This window comes from Lepidochelys olivacea (genome assembly GCF_965140295.1).
Source record: "Lepidochelys olivacea isolate rLepOli2 genome assembly, chromosome: 3".
Lineage (NCBI taxonomy): Eukaryota > Metazoa > Chordata > Testudines > Cheloniidae > Lepidochelys > Lepidochelys olivacea.
This window is the reverse complement of record NC_140413.1, coordinates 58,477,247-58,500,555: the sequence shown is the minus strand read 5'-3', so window position 1 is coordinate 58,500,555 and position 23,309 is coordinate 58,477,247. Positions and strand designations below refer to the sequence as shown.

The window sequence follows — 23,309 nt, the reverse complement described above, 5'->3', positions numbered from 1 at the left end:
GTCTGAGAAGTTTGGCCATACTGCTTTGTGTTGAAGAGAGGTAAAAGGAAGATACTAGTCATAACTTGGAAAGATCTATACTCTAGTGCAAGTAAGCACGTAGGGAGCACAAAACTGTTGGCCCATCTGTAGAATGTGCACAATCACCAACAGTGTTGCCTAGTGGTCAGGTGGGGTTTTAGCAGGGCATCTCCCCATTGAAACCACAGTCAGGTCCTTCAATGCCCTGGCCCCAATGATTTCCAGTCCTCCCCTTTAGCCCTGAGATTTTTTGAGGGTTGGGCCCTTGAACAGTCAATGCCTTTTTCAGCTGGTCTCTCATCTAGATGAAGATTCCTAGTGTTGTAGTGTCCTCTTGGGGTGGGTGGGGCTCCTGGGCCTGCTCTCTCCACCAGGCTCCAATCCGGGGTGCTAAACTGCTCCCCAGGGACAACTTCCTGTCCCTAGCCCCTTTTAGCTCCCCAGAATAAATTACTCCAATCAAGTTTCAGAGTAACAGCCATGTTAGTCTGTATTCACAAAAAGAAAAGGAGTACTTTTGGCACCTTAGAGAAACCAATTTATCGAGCACAAGCTTTCGTGAGCTACAGCTCACTTCATCGGATGCATACTGTGGAAAATACAGAAGATGTTTTTATACACACAAACCATGAAAAAATGGGTGTTTATCACTACAAAAGGTTTTCTCTCCCCCCACCCCACTCTCCTGCTGGTAATAGCTTATCTAAAGTGATCACTCTCCTTACAATGTGTATGATAATCAAGGTGGGCCATTTCCAGCACAAATCCAGGGTTTAACAAGAACGTCTGAGGAATGGGGGGGGGGTAGGAAAAAACAAGGGGAAATAGGTTACCTTGCATAATGACTTAGCCACTCCCAGTCTCTATTCAAGACTAAATTAATTGTATCCAATTTGCAAATGAATTCCAATTGAGCAGTCTCTCGCTGGAGTCTGGTTTTGAAGTTTTTCTGTTGTAATATCGCAAGTTTCATGTCTGTAATCGCGTGACCAGAGAGATTGAAGTGTTCTCCGACTGGTTTATGAATGTTATAATTCTTGACATCTGATTTGTGTCCATTTATTCTTTTACATAGAGACTGTCCAGTTTGACCAATGTACGTGGCAGAGGGGCATTGCTGGCACATGATGGCATATATCACATTGGTGGATGTGCAGGTGAACGAGCCTCTGATAGTGTGGCTGATGTTATTAGGCCCTGTGATGGTGTCCCCTGAATAGATATGTGGGCACAGTTGGCAACGGGCTTTGTTGCAAGGATAGGTTCCTGGGTTAGAGGTTCTGTTGTGTGGTATGTGGTTGCTGGTGAGTATTTGCTTCAGGTTGGGGGGCTGTCTGTAGGCAAGGACTGGCCTGTCTCCCAAGATTTGTGAGAGTGTTGGGTCATCCTTCAGGATAGGTTGTAGATCCTTGATAATGTGTTGGAGGGGTTTTAGTTGGGGGTTGAAGGTGACGGCTAGTGGCGTTCTGTTATTTTCTTTGTTAGGCCTGTCCTGTAGTAGGTGACTTCTGGCAACTCTTCTGGCTCTATCAATCTGTTTCTTCACTTCCGCAGGTGGGTATTGTAGTTGTAAGAATGCTTGATAGAGATCTTGTAGGTGTTCGTCTCTGTCTGAGGGGTTGGAGCAAATGCGGTTGTATCGCAGAGCTTGGCTGTAGACGATGGATCGTGTGGTGTGGTCAGGGTGAAAGCTGGAGGCATGCAGGTAGGAATAGCGGTCAGTAGGTTTCCGGTATAGGGTGGTGTTTATGTGACCATTGTTTATTAGCACTGTAGTGTCCAGGAAGTGGATCTCTTGTGTGGACTGGACCAGGCTGAGGTTGATGGTGGGATGGAAATTGTTGAAATCATGGTGGAATTCCTCAAGGGCTTCTTTTCCATGGGTCCAGATGATGAAGATGTCATCAATATACGCAAGTAGAGTAGGGGCGTTAGGGGACAAGAGCTGAGGAAGCGTTGTTCTAAGTCAGCCATAAAAATGTTGGCATACTTTGGGGCCATGCGGGTACCCATAGCAGTGCCGCTGATTTGAAGGTATACATTGTCCCCAAATGTAAAATAGTTATGGGTGAGGACAAAGTCAGAAAGTTCAGCCACCAGGTTAGCTGTGACATTATCGGGGATACTGTTCCTGACGGCTTGTAGTCCATCTTTGTGTGGAATGTTGGTGTAGAGGGCTTCTACATCCATAATGGCCAGGATGGTGTTATCAGGAAGATCACCGATGGATTGTAGTTTCCTCAGGAAGTCAGTGGTGTCTCGAAGGTAGCTGGGAGTGTTGGTAGCGTAGGGCCTGAGGAGGGAGTCTACATACCCAGACAATCCTGCTGTCAGGGTGCCAATGCCTGAGATGATGGGGCGCCCAGGATTACCAGGTTTATGGATCTTGGGTAGTAGATAGAATATCCCAGGTCGGGGTTCCTGGGGTGTGTCTGTGCGGATTTGATCTTGTGCTTTTTCAGGGAGTTTCTTGAGCAAATGCTGTAGTTTCTTTTGGTAACTCTCAGTGGGATCAGAGGGTAATGGCTTGTAGAAAGTGGTGTTGGAGAGCTGCCGAGCAGCCTCTTGTTCATATTCTGACCTATTCATGATGACAACAGCACCTCCTTTGTCAGCCTTTTTGATTTTGATGTCAGAGTTGTTTTTGAAGCTGTGGATGGCATTGTGTTCTGCACGGCTGAGGTTGTGGGGCAAGTGATGCTGCTTTTCCACAATTTCAGCCCATGCACATCGGCAGAAGCACTCTATGTAGAAGTCCAGTCTGCTGTCTCGACCTTCAGGAGGAGTCCACCTAGAATCCTTCTTTTTGTAGTGTTGGCAGGGAGGTCTTCGTGGATTAGTATGTTGTTCAGAGGTGTGTTGGAAATATTCCTTGAGTCGGAGATGTCGAAAATAGGATTCTAGGTCACCACAGAACTGTATCATATTTATGGGGGTGGAGGGGCAGAAGGAGAGGCCCCGAGATAGGACAGCTGCTTCTGCTGGGCTGAGAGTATAGTTGGATAGGTTAACAATATTGCTGGGTGGGTTGAGGGAACCATTGCTGTGGCCCCTTGTGGCATGTAGTAGTTCAGAAAGTTTAGTGTCCTTTTTCTTTTGTAGAGAAGCAAAGTGTGTGTTGTAAATGGCTTGTCTAGTTTTAATAAAGTCCAGCCATGAGGAAGTTTGTGTGGAAGGTTGGTTTTTTATGAGAGTATCCATTTTTGAGAGCTCATTCTTTATTTTTCCCTGTTTGCTGTAGAGGATGTTGATCAGGTGGTTCCGCAGTTTCTTTGAGAGCATGTGGCACAAGCTGTCAGCATAGTCTGTGTGGTATGTAGATTGTAACGAATTTTTTACCTTCAGTTCTTTTGGAACGATGTCCATTTGTTTGCATTTGGAAAGGAAGATGATGTCTGTCTGTATCTGTACAAGTTTTTTCATGCAGTTGATAGATTTCCACTCCATACGGCTAAATGCAGTGCCTTGCATAATGACAGGTTTCAGAGTAACAACCGTGTTAGCCGGTATTTGCAAAAAGAAAAGGAGTACTTGTGGCACCTTAGAGACTAACCAATTTATTTGAGCATAAGCTTTCGTGAGCTACAGCTCACTTCATCGGATGCATACTGTGGAAAATACAGAAGATGTTTTTATACACACAAAGCATGAAAAAATGGGTGTTTATCACTACAAAAGGTTTTCTCTCCCCCACCCCACTCTCCTGCTGGTAATAGCTTATCTAAAGTGATCACTCTCCTTACAATGTGTATGATAATCAAGGTGGGCCATTTCCAGCACAAATCCAGGTTTTCTCCCCACCCTCCTCAACAAACCCACTCTCCTGTTGGTTGTGCTGGAAATGGCCCACCTTGATTATCATACACATTGTAAGGAGAGTGATCACTTTAGATAAGCTATTACCAGTAGGAGAGTGGGGTGGGGGGAGAGAAAACCTTTTGTAGTGATAAACACCCTTTTTTTCCATGGTTTGTGTGTATAAAAACATCTTCTGTATTTTCCACAGTATGCATCCAATGAAGTGAGCTGTAGTTCATGAAAGCTTATGCTCAAATAAATTGATTAGTCCCTAAGGTACCACAAGTACTCCTTTTCTTATTCCAATGAAGTCTCTGACCTGCTCGCTCAGTCACTTGCCTCTTCTATGTGGGTTTGCATAGGTCTGTGTTGTCAAGTCTCAGGCAATGGGCTCCTGGGCAGTACTTTCCCGTCCATGCAGTTGTCTGCTCCCTTCCACTGCCCTGCTCTGAAGAGCTCTTCTCCCCTTTTTAAAGCTCTGCCTCCAGCTTGTGCAGGCCCTGCAGGTGTGGCTGTGAAGGGCCGCCTCACAAACCCCTTACTCATCAGTGTGGGGTTTATATATCCCATCACACCATCCTTAATCCTAATATTTCATGCTATAACATTAGCTAATTCAATTTTTATTATACTACATAATTAACCTGTGAGACAGCCAACAAGAAGATAAAAAGCCATGGTTATCACTCTGTGATAACTAGAGATTAGTATTACTTTAAATGGAATTACATGAAAACTGTACTTTGTATTATTTATTTACCACATTATTATAAAAAGTATGCAGTCAGAGTTGAAATTTATAATGGACCCCTTTTGATTATGTATAAACCTGTTATTTTAAGTAAAAAGAAAAGGAGGACTTGTGGCACCTTAGAGACTAACCAATTTATTTGAGCATGAGCTTGAGCTGTAGCTCACGAAAGCTCATGCTCAAATAAATTGGTTAGTCTCTAAGGTGCCACAAGTCCTCCTTTTCTTTTTGCGAATACAGACTAACACGGCTGTTACTCTGAAACCTGTTATTTTAAGTAGTATCAATCTTTTCCCACAAGGCTTAGTTTCTTGATTTGTCGCATTCTTGTAAGTTTGAAGTTAAATGGTGAATTCAGATAAGGTGGAGTGTCACTGATATAATGGATGAAGCATAATCTTTGTCATAGAGTCTAGAAACGGAAGAGACTTATTAGAACAACTCTTCCATCTCCTTGCCAGTTCAGGATTAATCTCTATTGTGCACAGTGGAAATGTAGTTTTTAATATGCAAAGGGACAAACTTCCATTGCTTCCACTGGGAGACTAATTCCACAAGCTAATATATCTCACTGTCATTTCTAACATGGAGGAACCTGAAGCAGGGAAAATGTTGGAAATGGAATTTTTTCACATAGTTGTCAAATGACTCCAATATGTTCTATTCCTAAAAGTCTGATAGAACATCTAATCCCCATGTATTCCATTCTTTGTTCAGGTTATGAAGAAAACATTAAAGTGACTTGTTCCAAAACAACTTGCATTATAAAGGTGGTTTATTTAGGAGAAAATATAGTTGTTCTTTTTTTTCTTTCTTCTTTCTTTTGGTTGCCTTACATAATTGCCATGCACACTTCTCATGAAGTGCAATATGAGACTAAACAGGAAGTGTGGAGCAAGGGAAGTAGTATGTTATATGGGAAAATAATCCAGTTTCCTACTACGGGATGGCATGTACAAGAAAATTGAGGCAGAAGGTCAGTTTTCATTATCGGGCCATAAACCTGGTTAATCAGCATACACAAAAATCTGAACTGTAGATCAGCACCTTGTCTGGAAGCAGTAAGTTGTTATATAGACCAGGGCTTTGGTTATTCAAGGCTGTTTTAACATTTTTCCTTGCTTGACCAAGGGACTATGTTGTTTTGGAACTCAGGATAATCCTGGCTATTTGGGGAGAATCTCTTTTAATGTATCTATGTTTCCTAATGTAATAAGGGTCTTTTTTCTTGCGTCCTCTGAACCTAGGAGTCTTCTCAGCCTAAAAGTTTTTCATTGGCTTTAGTTGGAACAGAATTAGGCTAACACTCATTGCTTTGAAAAATTCTACCCTTGATGACTGTTCCCATTTCTTTCCAGACATGAAGTTGTATAGTAATTGCACCTGCTCTTAATGGGTCAATTTCAGTAGAGTCCTGTTCTCAAAAATTCAGTATTTAGGGCCTGGATCCAGAGCTCATTGAAGTCAATGGTAATTTTCCCACTAATTTCAATGGGCTTTGGATCAGGCCCTTATTCCCTTGTGCCTCAGATGTGTGAAGTTTTCTTCTGGATTCCAAGAATACATGTAAAATATCCTACAGGAGGGAGGAGGGGAAGGAGATATATGAGCTATACAAATGATAAAGAAGTAAAAAGAATGATGTTATTAAAACCTGTCAGTTACTATGTAACATAAAAACGCAGGGATTATTTAAATGATGGAATTGAGGGGTTCCTTTGGAGTTGTTAAATTCTATTTAATCAGTAATTCTCAATTAAAAAATAAGTCAATCTGTTTTTTTTAAAAGTCCTGAAATAACTATTTATATAATAGATTTTAATAAACGTAAACACCCATTATGGTTAATGATAGCAATTTTATGGACTTTTTTCAAAATAAAAGAATTATGTCACAAATCCAAAAACTTTGAATTTACCTTGTATTTGTTAGTTTTAAAAATCAAAATGTTAAACGATTTTTGTGTGTTCACATGTGGTACAAACTAAGGGTCTGATACTGCAAACGCTTACACATTGGGTGACTTTACTTGCATGTAATGGCACTACTCCCACAAGTCAAGTTACTCATATGCTAAAGTATTTGAAGAATTGGGCCTTAAAACACACAACAGGGCACACTAGTAAGTACAGCTCAGTGCTTGTTTTCTATTTGTACCACAAGAGGGCAAAAAAGACTCACCATAAACCTTGACTGTATGTAAACTGAGTAGACCAGTTTAGATACAGTCAAGCATACATACTAAGCAGAAAGTAAAACAAACAAAAACGAACAAAACAGTGCAGTCCCCTGTCTAGTTGAAAGGCTAATTATTTTTTCTCAGAGTCACTGTATTAAATATAACAGGGTCATTTTAATATAATTTAAATATAATGAGATGAATGATATCCTGTATACTAAACTAATCTAATAAAACAATTGGTGTAAGGCAACTTTACCATAAGCATTATTTGTAAATAATGGCCCAGTTCATCATCCAGCAGAAAGCAGAAGCTAAATTATTTTGTATTGAATTGAGCTCCAAATGATTTCAGACACTTTTGTATGACACTACGTCATTTACCCCAAGAATCTCTACACGACTTGCTCTGCATCTTTACTGAGGCTAAACTCCTCCTGAAGCTCAGACAAGTTTTGCATGAGCCAGGCCCAAACAGAACAATATTAGCACCATCACCTCACATCAATAACATCAAATGCAAGAGCAGAAAAAATCAGGATTACAGGGACATGAAGATTATTCTTGTACAAAGTTTTGCTTCCCATTTGTTTTGTATTTCTTTCCCTTCATTTTCCTCCCCATTCACGCTGCCAGTTATAGTGTTATGTACAGGTATGCTTGTCATTAGTAGAGCCTACAAATCTGCAGATATCCACGGACAATTTTTGCAGATTGGCTGCAGATACAAATTTTGTATCCACGCAAGGCTCTAGTCATTGTGCTCTTTACTGAGTCTGGGGCTGAGCAAATGCATCGTCAGTTCTTTTAGTGATTCTGATGCTCTTACATCATTATTTTTTAAAATGTTTAAATTGCCATAGCACCAAGAAGCCTCAAAAAGCACTGGAGCCCTAGTCTGAGAGGCATCATGACATAGTCCCTGCTTTGAAGATTACAGTCCAGGAAGATTGCTTTCCTCTACAAGACTACCACAACTACACTGCTGAGTGTGAAAACATGCCCCACCACTTCCAGCAATTCAGAAGCCCCATGATGCTTGCCCAGGATGCTGGCTGTACCACAGTGCTCTTCTACCCTGCTGGTTCCATGACTTTTTTCCCCCATCCCTGGCCTCAGCAACCCCTCCTGGTTTTCTGCCTGCAGAAGGGGTCAGGAACTAGTAGCAGGGAGGCAGATCATGTGGGAAGTGCAAGCCACGGAAGGAGGGGTGTTCAAGGTGTAGGTAGATTGAGGCAACACTGACTCCTCCCTAGAATACTAACCTGCTCTATCCTCAGCAGCCAGAAATCGTCTTTTCTCCCAGGCAGTCTTTTTATATATGCCTAAACAGTCTGGCTGAGACTCTAGAACAGGGGTGGGCAAAATTTCTGGCCTAAGGGCCACGTCGGGGTCCCGAAACTGTATGGAGGGCCGGGTAGGGAAGGCTGTGCCTCCCCAAACAGCCTGGTCCCTGCCCCCTATCCGCCCCCTCCCATTTCCCATCCCCTGACTGCCCCCTTCAGAATCCACGACCCCTTCAACCTCCCCTGCTCCTTGTCCCCGACCGCCCGCTCCTGGGACCCTCCTGCTCCTAACCGCTCCCCCCGGACCCTACCCGCTATCCAACCTCCCCCCCTTTCCCTGTCCCCTGACTGTCCCACCCCTATCCGCACCCCCACCCCCTGACAGGCCCCCCAGGACTCCCATGCCTATCCAATCCCCCCTGTTCCCAGTCCCCTGACCACCGCCCCCCAGAATCTCTGCCCCATCCAACCACTCCGTCTCCCCTGACTGCCCCCTGGGATCTCCTGACCCTTATCCAACCCCCCTGCTCCCTGGCCCCTTACCATGCTGCTCAGAGCACCAGGACTGGCAGCTGTGCTGCCCGGCTAGAGCCAGCCACGCAGCCTAGAGCACCGGGGCAGGCCGGCGGCTCTTGTAGCCACGCTGCCCAGAAGGAGCTCGCAGTCCTGCCACCCAGAGTGCTTGCAGCACGGCGAGCTGAGGAGCGGGACAGCAGTGGAGGGGCTGGGGGCTAGCCCCCCGGGCCAGCAGCTCAAGGGCCAGGCAGGACGGTCTTGGACAGACGGCCCACATGTGGCCTGAGGGCCATAGTTTGCCCACCTCTGCTCTAGAACCATGTAGGGGTGGGGAAAATAGTATGTTATGGGTTAAAATATATAGGAAGCTCAAGCAGAACACCATAAGACAAAGTTCTAATGGATAGTAAAAGAGAAATACATTTCAAACTATAGCATAGATGGAGTTTAAAGAAAATGAAATTAAATCAAATTCATAAACGGGTAAGCATAAAATTAAAGAATTAAAGTTAGCTTACAATTGGTTAAGGATCAAAATGTGTGTTTGTAAAGAAGGCCCCAATCAGGAAGTAAAAGAAGACCATGAGAATAATAAGTAGCATTACTTGCAGTGTGGGAAGGCTGTGTGGTTTCAAAAGTAGCTAATAAAATAAAGAACTGCAGTAACAAGACAAAGAATGTCTTACAAGAAACATGCCCAAATCTTCTCACTGTTCTGCTGGTCAGCAAGGAATGGGAGAGAAGATAAGAAATGAAAGATCTTGGGAAGAAAGGAGGTTGTAAATCTTATCGAGATTAAGACTGGAAATAAGGGTGAATTGTCTCAAACTGGTTTTTAGCTGAAGTCAGTAATTAGCAATGATATCTTGTGTTTGTTTAAGGGTATAAAAAGTAAATTCTTAAAGGGATCATTGCTAATACCTGCCTGATTATGCTGGAGTCGACCAATATGGATCTGAGCACCCTTGGGGTTAGCCAGTTTGTAAGTATTTTGATCAAATGCCTATAAATGTTTTGTTGCTACTTATTAGTTAGGCTTTTCAGGCATGTTTAGAGTAATTGCGTAAAGTATCCTTTGGATTTAATAAAGGAATTTATTGTTAAATTGGTGTTTGGTGATTTCCCATATTAATATTAATTATTTCAAATATAATTAATAATTCCAACAGATGGAGTTTAAAGAAAATTAAACCAAATTCATCCTGCTTTTTTCCATCTAATATATATCCCTATCCTTTCATTACATAACTAATCAGCTCTGGAATTTACAAGTTTGCATGACGTTTAGCTACATTATTTGGATTTCATATTAACACCAAATGAAAATGTATGTATGAAAACATACAGCAGTTAGAGATAGAAAAGACCTCCTAGGTCAGCTAGCTTACTTCACTGCCACACTACATAGTTATTCTCTACTGTGTATTTCTTAGCGCTGAATTTATAAGTCCTAAGAAATGTAGGAATCCCACCATTTCCACTGGGACAATATTACACAGCCTAGTTGCTCTCATTGTCAGGAAACGATCAGATATGTTGTACTATACGGTAAAAATTTGTATTAGTTTCTCCTTTTGACTCTATTTTACATGCTTGGTAAATGTGAGTTAATGGCCATAGCTAAAAACTGCAGTGCTTTCTGTCAAGCCTGCAGGTCTCTCAGTGCAGGATACTAATGGCTAATTGCTGTCCAGGGATCCAGGACTGGTTCAGATAATACCGCCCATCCTGCCACCACAGAGGGGACTAGTATACCATGCACAGGTTGAAATATTAGTTATATGTGTAATACTCTTGCTCTGCTGATGCTTGGTATGGATTATCAGCTGTTTCGTGCTGACTGAGAGCTCCATGGTGAGAGCTTGATCCTCTGGGGAATCAAGACACTGACTCCTTTATTTTGGCCCTGACTGAGGTACGTGGCACCATTTCTCTTAATTCACTATTGCCCTAACACTCTCCTCAAACACATACAACCATTATGGAGAACTTTCACGGTCTTCCCATGTAACTCCCTCCCTCAGCTGGCCTGGCACAGGAGCTTGGAAGAGGTGGGGCAGAGGAAGCCGTGGCCCTTGTAGCCAGAAAGTTCAAGCATATGACTTTCAAGAGAGCCCGGTTTGCTTGAACTGTTATTGAACAGATCCACTGAGAGAGTCTTCAGTCTCCCTTGCTACTTGGAGGCAGTCAGACCTGTGAGCAATGGGCGCAGGCTAAGAGCCTTTCGCTGAAGAACACATTGGTTCTTTCCGTCTCCAGAGATGCAGTTGCCATTGCCTCTGCAGCACGCCAGCACTACCTCTCCCATTTTGATAAAACTTCCGGAGGATTTTAAAACAAATTTAACTTTTTTGTCATTTTGCAGCAGTTTGGGCAGAGACGTGAGGTGTGATTTTGTCTTTCTGAGGATAGCCTTTTGAAACACAGCAGTGGCTCTCTTCTGCTGCCAGAGGTACATTCTTCTCTAAAGTGATAGATTCTGCCATGAAGATGCACAAGACGGGAGCTGTGGGAGCACTCATTCAGGGATGTGATTGCCCCCATGTATTCACATGTACATACTACTTAGATAATAGAGATGGGTCAGTCACACACTGGAAGGTTAGTGTGATATATAGGTTTGTCCCACTATAGAAATTCTTTTCTACTAATACCACATGAAATAATACAATCTGTAGGAAAAATACTTCCAATTTCCAAAATATCTGAAAAGTATTCATGTAACTATTGCAACTTGCTGATGACAGAGTGAGTGAAATAAAATCAAATATGGTATCCTGCTTAATTTTTGTCCACTTCTTACATTGGCTGAAGCATGTTTTATAGCAAATTATAAGCTCTGTGCATTGTTCAGAAACACTGCAGTCAGTTCATGATAGCATTTCTCCCAATAATTCATCTTTCAGTGGCAGTGCTTGTCTATAAAAATTGATTTGATAAAGGAAGTATGAAGTTCTGTGTGAATGTAACAGTACTCATAGCTGGGGAATCTGCAGTGATTGAATTTCTGGATCTAAATGCATGAGTCTCTCTACTGCTTGAGTGAAAGGATCAGGCCTATTAGTTTGAAGACTGTAAATCTCATACATGGTCCAGCTACTCGAGGAGGCCAAAGGCCCACACTTAGTTAACATGGGTTATATACGTTTCTTTAGGGCCAGTTTCTGATACTATTACTGAAATTAATAGGACTACCTGAGAAGTAAGGTGTGAGCATGATATCAAAATGTGGCCACTGGTGTTTAGGTCAGTTTCTTTTCTTCCCAAACTCACCATTACATGAACATATTTCCCTTTCAGTAATTTTGTGCAGCTTGCCACTTTGATAAAGGAGACAGAAACTGAGATTAGTTTAAAACTGTTGGAGTCATAACTAGATCAATGAATTATCATTGACAAGGCTCTCCTTAGCTGCAGGAATATAGCTGTTCTGAACTCACCAGAAGAAACTTATACCATAAAAAATATGCTACTGCAGAAAGATTTGGGAGTAAGCAAATTCAATACACAATGTCAATTTGACAGTGAGTATTAGAGACACAAGGTGGATGAGGTAATATATTTTATTGGACCAACTTCCATTGGTGGAATAAACAAGCTTTCGAGCTACACAGAACTCTTCTTTTCTGTTAGCTCGAAACCTTGTCTCTCTCACCAACAGAAGTTCATCCAGTGAAATATATTATGTCACCCACCCTTGACTCTCTCATATTCTGGGACCAACAGAGCTACAACACTGCAAAGTGAGAAATATTATAACTTTTCCAGGCCTGGTGACATACATGCAGTAAATCTGCATCTGTATGTTGAGTGTATTTTGAATTACAGAACATATATTGTAAATCAAGCTTCACTTTCTCTTTCTTTTCCCATTCAAATGAGACCCATATTATATAATATGTTTTTGAAATGTTGAAAAGAGGATAACTTAGAGCTATGAAAATATTTTAGCTTCTTGTAGGCATACTGCTGAATAGCAGTGGGGAGAGAAATTATACTAGCATGTTTACTAGTGATGTAAAAACATAGCCATACAATAATTTCAACAGTCAATATTAGAGCTCTCCAAATATTTCTTCACTAAGTATTTTTCACCCACCTGATAGCTCTAATGATGGTTTTAAGTGCTGGTGTGAGATCTTCTACTGATACATCACATTGGCATCCTCTCTCAACATAAACATCGTCTGTTCCAAGAGTGGTGTCAGCTACAGGATACATTTGCAAGCTAAATAACAAGCACTTCAAGACAATACCCTTGTACATTTAGGTAGCTTTTCTCTCATGCTGTCTATATTGGGAAATAAAACTACATTAAGGAAACCAAGTTCTGCTGTCTAGTCTCAACCTAAAAGCAAAGAGGAAAACAGATTTTTAGTAATTAGAGACAGAAAAAGACCTGAGACCTATTAGATCATCAGTCGATCTCCCTGCTAGTGCAGGATTGTATAGTCCAAAATAGATAGTGTAATATCAATTCCTTTTGAATGCAGGTCTGCGTGGCATCTGAGTATATCACATCATGTTCTCTATTTTAGAAAGAAGCAACAAGGTAATAGAAACCGTGGCAGAGCCACAATATAGATAAAAGACACCGATATTGTAATGATGAATTATTAGTTATTATTTATATAGCACCATAAATTTACATAGCATTTAACAGAAAAATAAAGGATTTGGTCCCTGTTCCAAAGAGCACATTTATTCTGTGTGAGGACAGCTGAATGACCAAATACTCCAGGTAAAAACTGTGTTTAACAGAAGAAAGATATAGGAAGAAATACATCCCAGTTCAGTTGGCCCACATAAGCCTTCTGCCTCTAAGCCACTTAAGCATTGCCTTTGCCTGCCATAGTGGGAGCTGAGGAAGCTCTCTATACTAGCCAGTCTTATGATTTAGAAGAAATCTGCTTATTTTATTCATAAAATATTTATGCCCGTCCCCTCCCTAATGAAAGCTTGGATGCCTGACAAAATTATTAATTAGTTTTAACTATGTAATTATCCTGCTATATTAAGTTCACCAAAGCTACTAATAATTAAAATAATAACTGAAAACCATACATAATGCTGAACTTTCCAGGTGTTTCACACTTCTGTCCCTGATTTAGTCTTTCCAATAACTTCCCCCATTTCTGGAATCTCCTAGCTTATCCCTAAATACCATACTAAATAAGTCTTCCTTTATTCTAGTGGTATTTTCACTAAAAATCTGATTCTTCTTACTTACACTGGTGTAAATCAGGAGTAACGGTTGAAGTCAATAAAATTACAACTGTATAAAACCAGTGAAAGAGGAGATTCTGGCTTCTGCAGTTTAAAATAAAGTGCATTTCTAAATGGCGGCCTCTATTATACAATTCTTGGACCTTGTTCTAAGTGTAGCTTAATCAATGAAAGAGCTCCTTTAGTGGAACATTGCAAAGAAAAATCTGCATAAATCTGGTGTTGAATGAGACTCATGCAATCTGTGAAGTTCTCCAGCCAGTTCACAGACACAAATATCTTCAAAATATATTTATAGATACACAACAAAAAGTTCTTGTAAGTTTAAGCCAACATGCAAAAGAGGCACTTTTCTTAATAAACTGCCTTCTTTCTTTCTAATATTTCCGTTGGCATGAGTTTCCCTCAGCATGGTAGGAGCTCAATACAATATGTCAATAATGCTGTGAGGAAAAGCTATAAAACTTATTTGATTTATATGAGAAATGTGCATATTTCTTTATAATACTTAGAGACTTGGAAACGCCACCCACCCACATCAATGGGTAAGAGAAATTGATGGGGCTGTTGGTGAAAGGAAAACAGTCACAGTAGCAAGGGAGGGAGACGTTTGCCAATGGACAATAGGTAGCTCCTCCCCCGGGAGTCTCTGGCACCCATTGGCCAATTGGGGAAGAAGGGTGCTGATTGGCTAGCATTCCCAGCTCCCAGGATTTAGCCAGTGCAGGGGCCTTGTGGAGCTTTTTTTGGCTCTGTTCCAGCTGCCCACCTTACCCACCTGAACTAAGAATGGAAACCTGGCCTGACAGATACTGCAGGTCTAACCAATCGCCTATTTACAGGGTCAGGAGGGAATTTTTTCTCCCATGGGCCAACTGGCAAAGGACCAGGAAGTTTTTTGCCTTCCTCACAGCACCTTCAACCCACAGTGGTCTGAGTAGGAACACACTTAGTACCTAACTAAGGTACTTGGGTGGTGGAGTTTATTCGTCAGAAATTGCCGCTGGTTTCCAGTGCAGTTAAGAGAATAAAATGAATGGTTCCCAGAGGTAAAAGACCTGGGATTTTGGTGATGAGCCTTGGGCTCATGTGATAGGGTGAGTCCTTGAGGCCTTCATGGGCAGAGGTCAGACCTTGTAGCACTTGCAGACTGAGGTCCCACCCTGCTGCACCCTCTGTCCCCTTTGCGGGGGAAGGGGGGGAAGAGGGTGCTAGGACTCAGAGCTGAGTCCTGGGGTGTAAACTGAGGAGAGCCACCCCGTGTTTGAGTTATATGTTAAGTAGCCCTGTAAACCTGATGCTAGTTACGGGTTATATGGTAACAAGCCCTGTAAGCCTGGGCTAGTTAATGGGTTCTCTGGTAAGGAGTTCTGTAATCCCCACATTGGAACCAATTAAGTGTCTGGTATAGGAGAATATAGGTGATGGGCAGGTATAGCCCCTCCCTCGTGTTAAAGTTTAACAAAATTGTAATCCCATGCATATGTCTGTCCTCATTTTGCTGCTGTGTCCAAAAAGAGTTTGGGGAGCATGTATTAAGAAGAATTTGGAAAATTTTCCAATTTGCATTCCCGATGAAATAAACGTTTATGCTCTGATTAATTTTCCAGTGGAATTTTATGGACATGTATGCATTCCATTTATGAATTTCACTGCCATTTATGATTATGCAGAGATATATGGGATAAAATTATGTTGTGAAATCCCACAAATAACAAATAAAAATGCATGAGTTCATAACTGTATGTCATATGGTTTGGTGCACAAGTTATGCCTTGGTTTTGATTTATATTTTCCAAAGGCCATATGTGTATTCAGTTTGTTAGCAATGTACTTTGGCTACAGTAAAACTGACATTGCTTCAGTGCTTAACTCCAGCAGACAGTTCACAGCTGTGAATCCTAGTAGAGGGAGGTACCTACTCGTAAATGCCTAACTCCCTTTGAGGGGAGGGGCTTAGGCAATAGTTCTTTAAGATAAGAAGCCTCATTTTTATTGGTTATCAAATAATTAATACGTGATCCTAAAATTCAAAATTCTGCGTGTATAATGAACATTGCATAAAGATTCCCATCTAATAATTATCAGTTAGCTTTAGTTGCTCTTAAACTTCCGAAAAACGCTCTGTCGAAATACTGGCAATATTTCATGGAATGGCTCCCGATACTTAATTTAAAAGGAGTTTCTCCACGTTGAGTGATGATAGCAGAATCAGAAGTTTTTCTAAAAACAGTTAATTATATACACCATAATTCTACAGTTAAAATTGCTGATCACATCATAACAGTGAATCACTAACTGATCTGTTATTAACTCGCCATAAAAGGAGAGTAAGAAAGAAGGATGATTTTGTTTTGATGCTTTTTAACTTTTAAAATTCGAAACTTTTAAAAATCTCTATCTAACTGATATGTATCAATATAGCTATACACACAAACATATCTCATACCTATGTAAACAGCACACATGTTAAAGTATAGCCATGTACGAAAGTGCAGGCTATGTGATAAAGTGAAGAGCTATGGGGGAAATATCCTGTATCTTTGACTGCATCATTTGTTGTACTCTGCCCACAAAACCGCTCTGACATTCCAAACCCCTTGTCCTTGGGGGTGGGGACAGAGATCACCACTGGAGAGTCTTCAGCCCAAATGCCCAGTTTTGGTCAGGGTTAGCAGCAGCAATGACTTCACCCCCGCAAGCACTCACCCCACTAGGGCCAGTTTCATCCTGGGCTTGGCTCCCTCTCCCTTTCTATTAAAAAAGCAGAGACTCCCGCTGCTGAGTAATGGTAATGAGGGTACTTGGCTTTAAATGCAGAAGGTTATGAAGGACAGTACCAAAAACATTTTTTAAAATTCTAAAGCATTCCTAAAATAGTACTGTATTTGGCATACGCAGAATACATGCCGTGTAGTGTGGTATAATGGCTTAATTGGCACTCAGTTCATGGCTTCACCACTCATGATTGTGTGGTCATCTGAAATTCATTTACGTAAAACCTCTGTACCACACAACATTGCATTTGCGCTCTCTCTCTCTCAGAGCCCAATTGTGCAACCCTTACTCATACTACTAAGCAGTCCCTTTGAAGTTATTGAGTACTCACCTAGATGAGTAAATTTTGCACAATCAGACCCTCAATATGTGTTGTAGAGATACACATTGAATGACAGAATCATAGGGCTAGACCATCAGTTGATGTAAATTGAAATAACTATCAAAACCAATGGAGCTACGCTGATTAACAGCAGAAGAAGATCTGGCGCATAGAATTCAAATTAGAATGGTGGATTATGTTTGAGAAGATCTTACTAATTCAATACAGTGTAAACTATATGAAAATGACAGGAGATACATTATCAGTTTAAACAATCACAGAAATATTACCCTATCGACTGACATCAATTAACATATTGCTAACAGCACTACAGCTTTTTATCCCAAGGTATTAGCTCATACAAATCCAGTAAGGAGACGAAAGACACCAAATGGCTTCAGAGTAACAGCCGTGTTAGTCTGTTACCAAATGGCTTAACTCTTAACCAGTAATTGCTAACTAATGAGGGCTTAAAAACAACTAAACTAAGGACCTCCCCCTGATCGAATGAACTCTAGATGAGGGCAAGATCTGTGTGTTATTGAAAGAAAAAGTTGTCATTTTTACGATACATAAATTTTATGGTAATAACTAAGTATATGGGGGATGAAGTATACATTTGCATTCTTTCCATGATTTTTATGATCTACTCACCCTGAGGATTCAATGTAAGTACTCTCAGGGGAATAGAAGGGCAGAGAGTTCATGTGAGTTTATAACTTTCTGCCGTTAAGTTTAGAGATAAGAATAGAAATCAACTATTTCCTTGGAGAGGCCTTTTCAATTAATCAAATGAAATACGTCTGTAATTTCTCAAGTGTTGAACACTTTGATGTTTTATTCAATAAACTGCAAGTCTTTAGGTTATAGAGAATGCTAAATATCTCCTGCAAAGGCTCGAAAGAATAAAATGGTGGAATACAATGTAACAGGGTGTGTTGGTCCTTATAGATGGCTACACCCTGTGCCCTACTTTCATCTCAGAATGGGAGAAAGGGTGATTTAGAACAACCCCTGCTGAGAAGGCAGTAGGGAGAAGGGGAATAAGTCCTGTTCCTCAGAAACCAGAGACGCAGCAAGACCTGGAGTAGGGCCTTCCACCAGGAGTGCTGGGGAAGCAGCCCTGGAGAGTCTGTGGAAAGGGTCTATGAAGAGACAGGAAACACAGGGAAGGGTAAGTTGTTCAAGGCCTGATGAGGCAGGAGAGAAAAGAACTTCCCATTCCTTTGCAGGATAAGATTTTCAGTAGAATCAGAGACTGTTTGTGAGTCCTGCACTAAGGGGATGAAGATTCAGATGTGTGGGAAAGCAAGTGAAGGAAAGGCCTGAAGCAATGCACTAGTGGAGTGGGCTGGAGGCCTGTTGCTAGCTCCTGCCTTTAGCTAGAGATGACAGGCTAGAGCTTGCAAGAAAAGGTGGGAGGAAGCCCTTTTCACTCTCCTGTGTTAAGGATGGAAGAGCAAGGTAGGAAACTATTGAGTTGTTTGGTCCTGGAAGGATGAAGAAATTCCTTAGCCTGGGGAGGTCAGTCAATCACTGGTACCTGCCTTACATCAAAAGAGATGAAACGTGATACAAGAAATGGACCACTGAGCTCCTACACTAATAGGTGGCAAAAGGCCTGGCTCAAGGAGGGTCAAATATGTGTGGTGTTTTGTGTTTGGATGTTTGTTTATCCCAGAAAGGGAGGATTTTTGCTTTGGTTGGAGGGCCAAAGTACCACAATCACCCAGCCAAATAGCCAGTGGAAGATTATCATAAGGAAGGAAACTGAGGTAGTGACCTGACACCTGGGAGATAAGAATACATTACTACAACAAATAAAATGCTGTAGTTCCATTCAGTAAGAAGAAAAAATGCTCTAAGCTAAATATGCAGTCTATTGAACATCCACCTTGAGACAGCATTTAATAACTGTAGAATCGATATCATGTGAGGAAAAATTTTGAATACACCAAGGTTGGTACTACATATCTGAGGGATAAAAGCGAGGCTGCAGAATGTACTGTGTAAGTGTTGCCTATAAGTAGTAAGCAAGCTGGACATCAGTTTGATGACACTGATCCCAGAGGCTGCTGGACTAAGTCCTACAGTGGAAACTTTACCAAAGAGCTGGAGTCACTTAAAGCTGTTGTTCCTTCTGTCACAGAAGAGAAATGGACATATCTGTTGGCTTTTGTCCATAATGGTGGCTGTGCCGCTGGAAACTGCTGACATGCATACAATCTGCGGTTACTCTGAGGAACTGGAAAGTATTTAAGTGTATTGTAAAGAATTATAAACTATATTTAGTTTTTATGAGTATTGATTCCTGCAGATGCAATTCATGGCATCTTTTCCCTAAAATCAAAGACTGCACGGTAAGTTCCTACTTATTTTGATGATGCTTCAAGACTATAAGTTACAGTATGTCTAGGGGAAAATATATGGCAATGTTTGCATAGTTTGTTTGATGAGCATGGGGAGCTGGTAAAAAGGAAATGAATTCCTCAATGTGATGGGGCTAGAGAATGAAAGATAGGAGTATAAAATAAGGGGTAAAAATTAAAAGGAATATTACAATTGTGCTCAGCAAACTGCATTGGTTGTCAGTTTATGTCGAGGTGCAGGTCATGGTATTGATTTTTTTTACCTATAAAGACCTTACTGGTTTGTATCTTACAGACCACTTTCTGTTCCATTGTTCTATCATAGCTGTTGAGATCAGCCATGGGTGCTCAACCCCTAAGCTGAAAGTCTCAAGATTTGTACATCTGAGGATTCTCAGAGGAGGATCCTAGACTCTGGATTGCTGATCCGCAGATGGTCTGCTTGTTTTGTTTTCAGCCCTTCAGGGAATGTTGCTAACCCTGATTATTTAGTGAGGCATTTCCTGAATAGGTACATTGAGTAGGAGGCTCTTAGTTGTGGTCTACAGTGTATTTCAGTTCTATGTATGTGCTAATATGTGCTCTTAAAGGGATGCAGATAGCTAAATCACACTCTTGTCTGATTTTTTTTTATTATCCACAATTATTAGAAGTTGCATACATGATTACTGTCATGAAAAGAGATTAGCGACGTCTCTATTTTTGTCAATTGGTTTCCTTTTTGCAGTTGACAGCACTTTGTGTACAGTCAATTTTGCTGCTTCCCTTGTATTCCCATATCCTATTGTTTATATGTGGGCCTTCGGGGGAAGTCAAATCTTTATATAATAGGAAAATGTGATTGTATAAACCTAAAATTGCCAGGGAACACTCAGGCAACTACTTTTAACTCACTTTTTGAAATTGACTATATTTCAAGTTGAACTTTCATAGGTTACAAGTTGCCTGGCTCTCCCTATTCTTGGCTGCCACTAGGCTCCCTGGCTATCTTAGTCCTCTAGCATTGCATCTGGTCTCCACATCCTTGGTTATCCCTGACTAGAGGGGCCACTGGGTCCCTGTTGATGCGACATCATGGAGGAAGATCTTTGATGAAGTGAGGGTTACATTTGTGAAAAAACAGGATTTTTGTGAAAGTGCTTAGCTGGTTGAAGGAGAAGGGGAGAGGCATAACCTCAGGTCCTATGGCTCTCCTATACCTTCCGTAAAACAGGAGCTTGGAATCTCCATTCTGTCGGAAAGTCTGACACTTCACGATGTCCTTACACAAAACCATGATCTTGTTTATCTATTATCTTTTAAGGTTGGTCTACGCATAATTTGCCTAAGATAAAACCATAAAAATAAAGAAACGAAAAGTTAAAGCATCTACTAGTACATCTCCCTCCTCTGCCCAGTGACACAAACTCACCACTAGCACCACCACCAAGCAGCACACCACAGAAAAAGCACTACAGCTTGAACTCTAACCTAGTTGGGAAGCCAGCTTTCCAGTACCCGCCTTCTCCAAACTCGAGTATCTGCAGTGGTTTCCTAGAACCGTGGAGAATGGGTGGTCGTGGAAGTCTGGCCGCTTTGTGGCAAAGGGGAGATAGGGACAAGGTATAATGGAAAATACGCATGAAAAATATCTTACCATCTGCCACTGGTTTCGGCTGAGAACTCTTCAGACGCAGTGAAGGTCTGAAACGGGTTCGGTCATTGAAGCTCCAGCTCTTTTGCACTTTGGTTGGGCTGCTCTCTGCAGTAACATCAGTACCTGGTGACCGTCGATCTCCAACTGATGCTTGCCTGTTCTTAATACTCTGGCCTCTTGGGCTAGCCATCCGTACCCGCTCTTTAAAACTTAACTTCTGGCTGTGAAAGAGAGAAATATATATTATTTCATATTTAATTCATTCCAATTTCCTTTGTTATGTGATAGACATGTAGATATATTTATTTCCAGCAACTAAACTAAAGAAAGCACAATGTAGATTTTTAACCAGTGTTTCACTTTCATGGAATATATTCATTCATTGGGATAATGCTCATTTGAAATAAGTATAATTCTATAAAGACATTATCATTGAGAGTGTATAGTGATTGCAGTGATAGTGTATAGTAAATCTAACAAAATGTAATCCAGTAATAATGGTTTAACCTTACAGACATACTTTTAAGGTTAGGACTTAAATTTTAGATGATTACAAATATATTTCCATGTAAGACAGCCCAGCTCAGTGCATTTCTGATCATCTCTACAGATAAACAAGACAAATTGTTCTATTATTTCTGCATGCCATGTAGTTTTTGTTTTTTAAACAGGCAAGATTAATGTTATTGTTAAGTTCATGCATTTTCAAGACATGACATTTTCCAACATTTCATACATATTATTAATGATCACATAAATTTAAAATTCTTTGTTACAGCATTCATTTGGACAAGACAAAAACCAAAACGAACAAACTCCTCTTCCCCCCCCCCCCCAGAAATGTTATTGATGTGATGGCTGATTCACAAAAATGTGATATTATACTGTATGTTTAATAAAGTAATTTCCTGTCTTTGAGCTGGGAACTGACCAGCTGGAACAGCCACTAGCAGATGGTACTTCAGGACCAGTCAGCTGAAATAGCCTGGCCATGCTAGTGATTGTGACTGCTTGATCTAAGATGGCCTGTACATTGGGAGAGCTACAGGAAGAATGCTTTTCTTCATACACCTGTGACTTTTCCCTTCTACTTACTCATGGGTAAGATTTTGGGCGCCCCTAATTTACAGAATGTACTTTCCAGCTTTGTTCATGTTTGTATATGCTATGTAATGTACTTGATTTGCTCACTCTGGCTGTTTTCATGTAACACTTTTCCATATTTATTTATAATTTGCACTATTCATTGTCACTATTTTACAGACACAAAATATGGGACACAAATAGGAGACGGAATGGAGTAATCCACTTTGAACCTGTGTATGCAGTTTGGAGGCATGAAGATGTGTTGTATCTACATGATTAAGTTCAATAATCTATACAAGGGGAAAATTTTCCTGCACAATGATCCTATTCGTGCAAGGGAAGGGGTTGACAGACACAATTGTATTGTGGCTACATAACAAATGTGGGAATTTTCTGTAATATTTTTATGAACAATGTATGTGTCCCCATCTGACTTTCTATTGTTACCCATTGGATATAGAGGGGTTAAATTGCTTTTCCTGGAATTGAGCAGGAGGAATGACGTGTTTGGGCTGTGTAGCTGTCTGGGGTAGTAGGAATGTGCCATTAGGAACTAGGCTGGAATCAACCCAGATGAATGGAAGATCCTCCTGAGGTAAGGGAATCTCAACAACCAAAGATTAACTCCTACCTGCAGAAGTAGCTGAACGTGTGAACACAGCATGGCTGTGTCTGGAGAACAAAGACACAAAGGTATTAGGTGTTTATGTGAAGAAAAGCAGGGTTCACAGACACAGGGAAGCTCACTGGGGACTGAGAGACAAAGGGAATGGGGCAGAGGAGATGGGAAGAAACCTTAGGGAAATAGGGCGTGGCAAAATCTTGTCTCCCCGCAGTGTGAAACCTGTCCTAATTCTGCCTCTCTCAGGGAAAACCAGACTTTCAGCCTCTGTATTCAAGGTCACTAATAAATTGTTACTTTATTTTGAAAAATCTGCCTAGTGCTGTTGCAGATATTTACTGAAGAGCACTGTGCCCTGAAGCAGGGGGAAAGTATCTTGCAGGAGCCTGGCTCAGCTGGATTGCTGCAGGCAGCCATCGAGATACAGGGATTGATGGGGCTTGAAGGCCTAGTTTTGGAGTTGTGGAGGCCACTGGCCTGTCCCTGTGGAACAATAGGGATCCTTGGAGTCCAGCACACTAATGGGATATTCCTCAGGAGACCAGTTAAAGGCTGAAGCATAGATTAGACCCTGTGAATTCATGACAGGCCACACTTAGGAGAGCCTCTTGTGAATTTATTGACTCTAGCAAAAGGGACAGGGTGTTCCAGTGGCAATAAACCTTTTTGGGGGTCATGACAAAGACTATCTGCTTGTTGTTCATGACACTGAGATGCAG

At 41.2% G+C, this 23,309-nt stretch overlaps 1 protein-coding gene and 1 long non-coding RNA gene across 2 annotated transcripts in view; one reads left to right on the top strand and one right to left on the bottom strand.

Moving 5' to 3' along the window:
- The window catches only part of KCNQ5 (potassium voltage-gated channel subfamily Q member 5), a 536,412-nt gene that overhangs the window by 8,792 nt on the left and 504,311 nt on the right, over positions 1 to 23,309 (bottom strand). Inside the window, exons 10-11 of the mRNA XM_084623334.1 lie at positions 20,883 to 21,103; positions 12,651 to 12,759 (exon numbers count right to left, since the gene is read on the bottom strand). Coding sequence (XP_084479460.1) covers positions 12,651 to 12,759; positions 20,883 to 21,103 — 330 coding nt within the window. The remainder of the gene's footprint in view (positions 1 to 12,650; positions 12,760 to 20,882; positions 21,104 to 23,309) is intronic.
- Positions 19,155 to 23,291, top strand: LOC311517974. Its single transcript, XR_014710848.1, has 3 exons — positions 19,155 to 19,237; positions 21,802 to 21,983; positions 22,146 to 23,291. It is a non-coding gene; the product is annotated as an uncharacterized lncRNA (long non-coding RNA).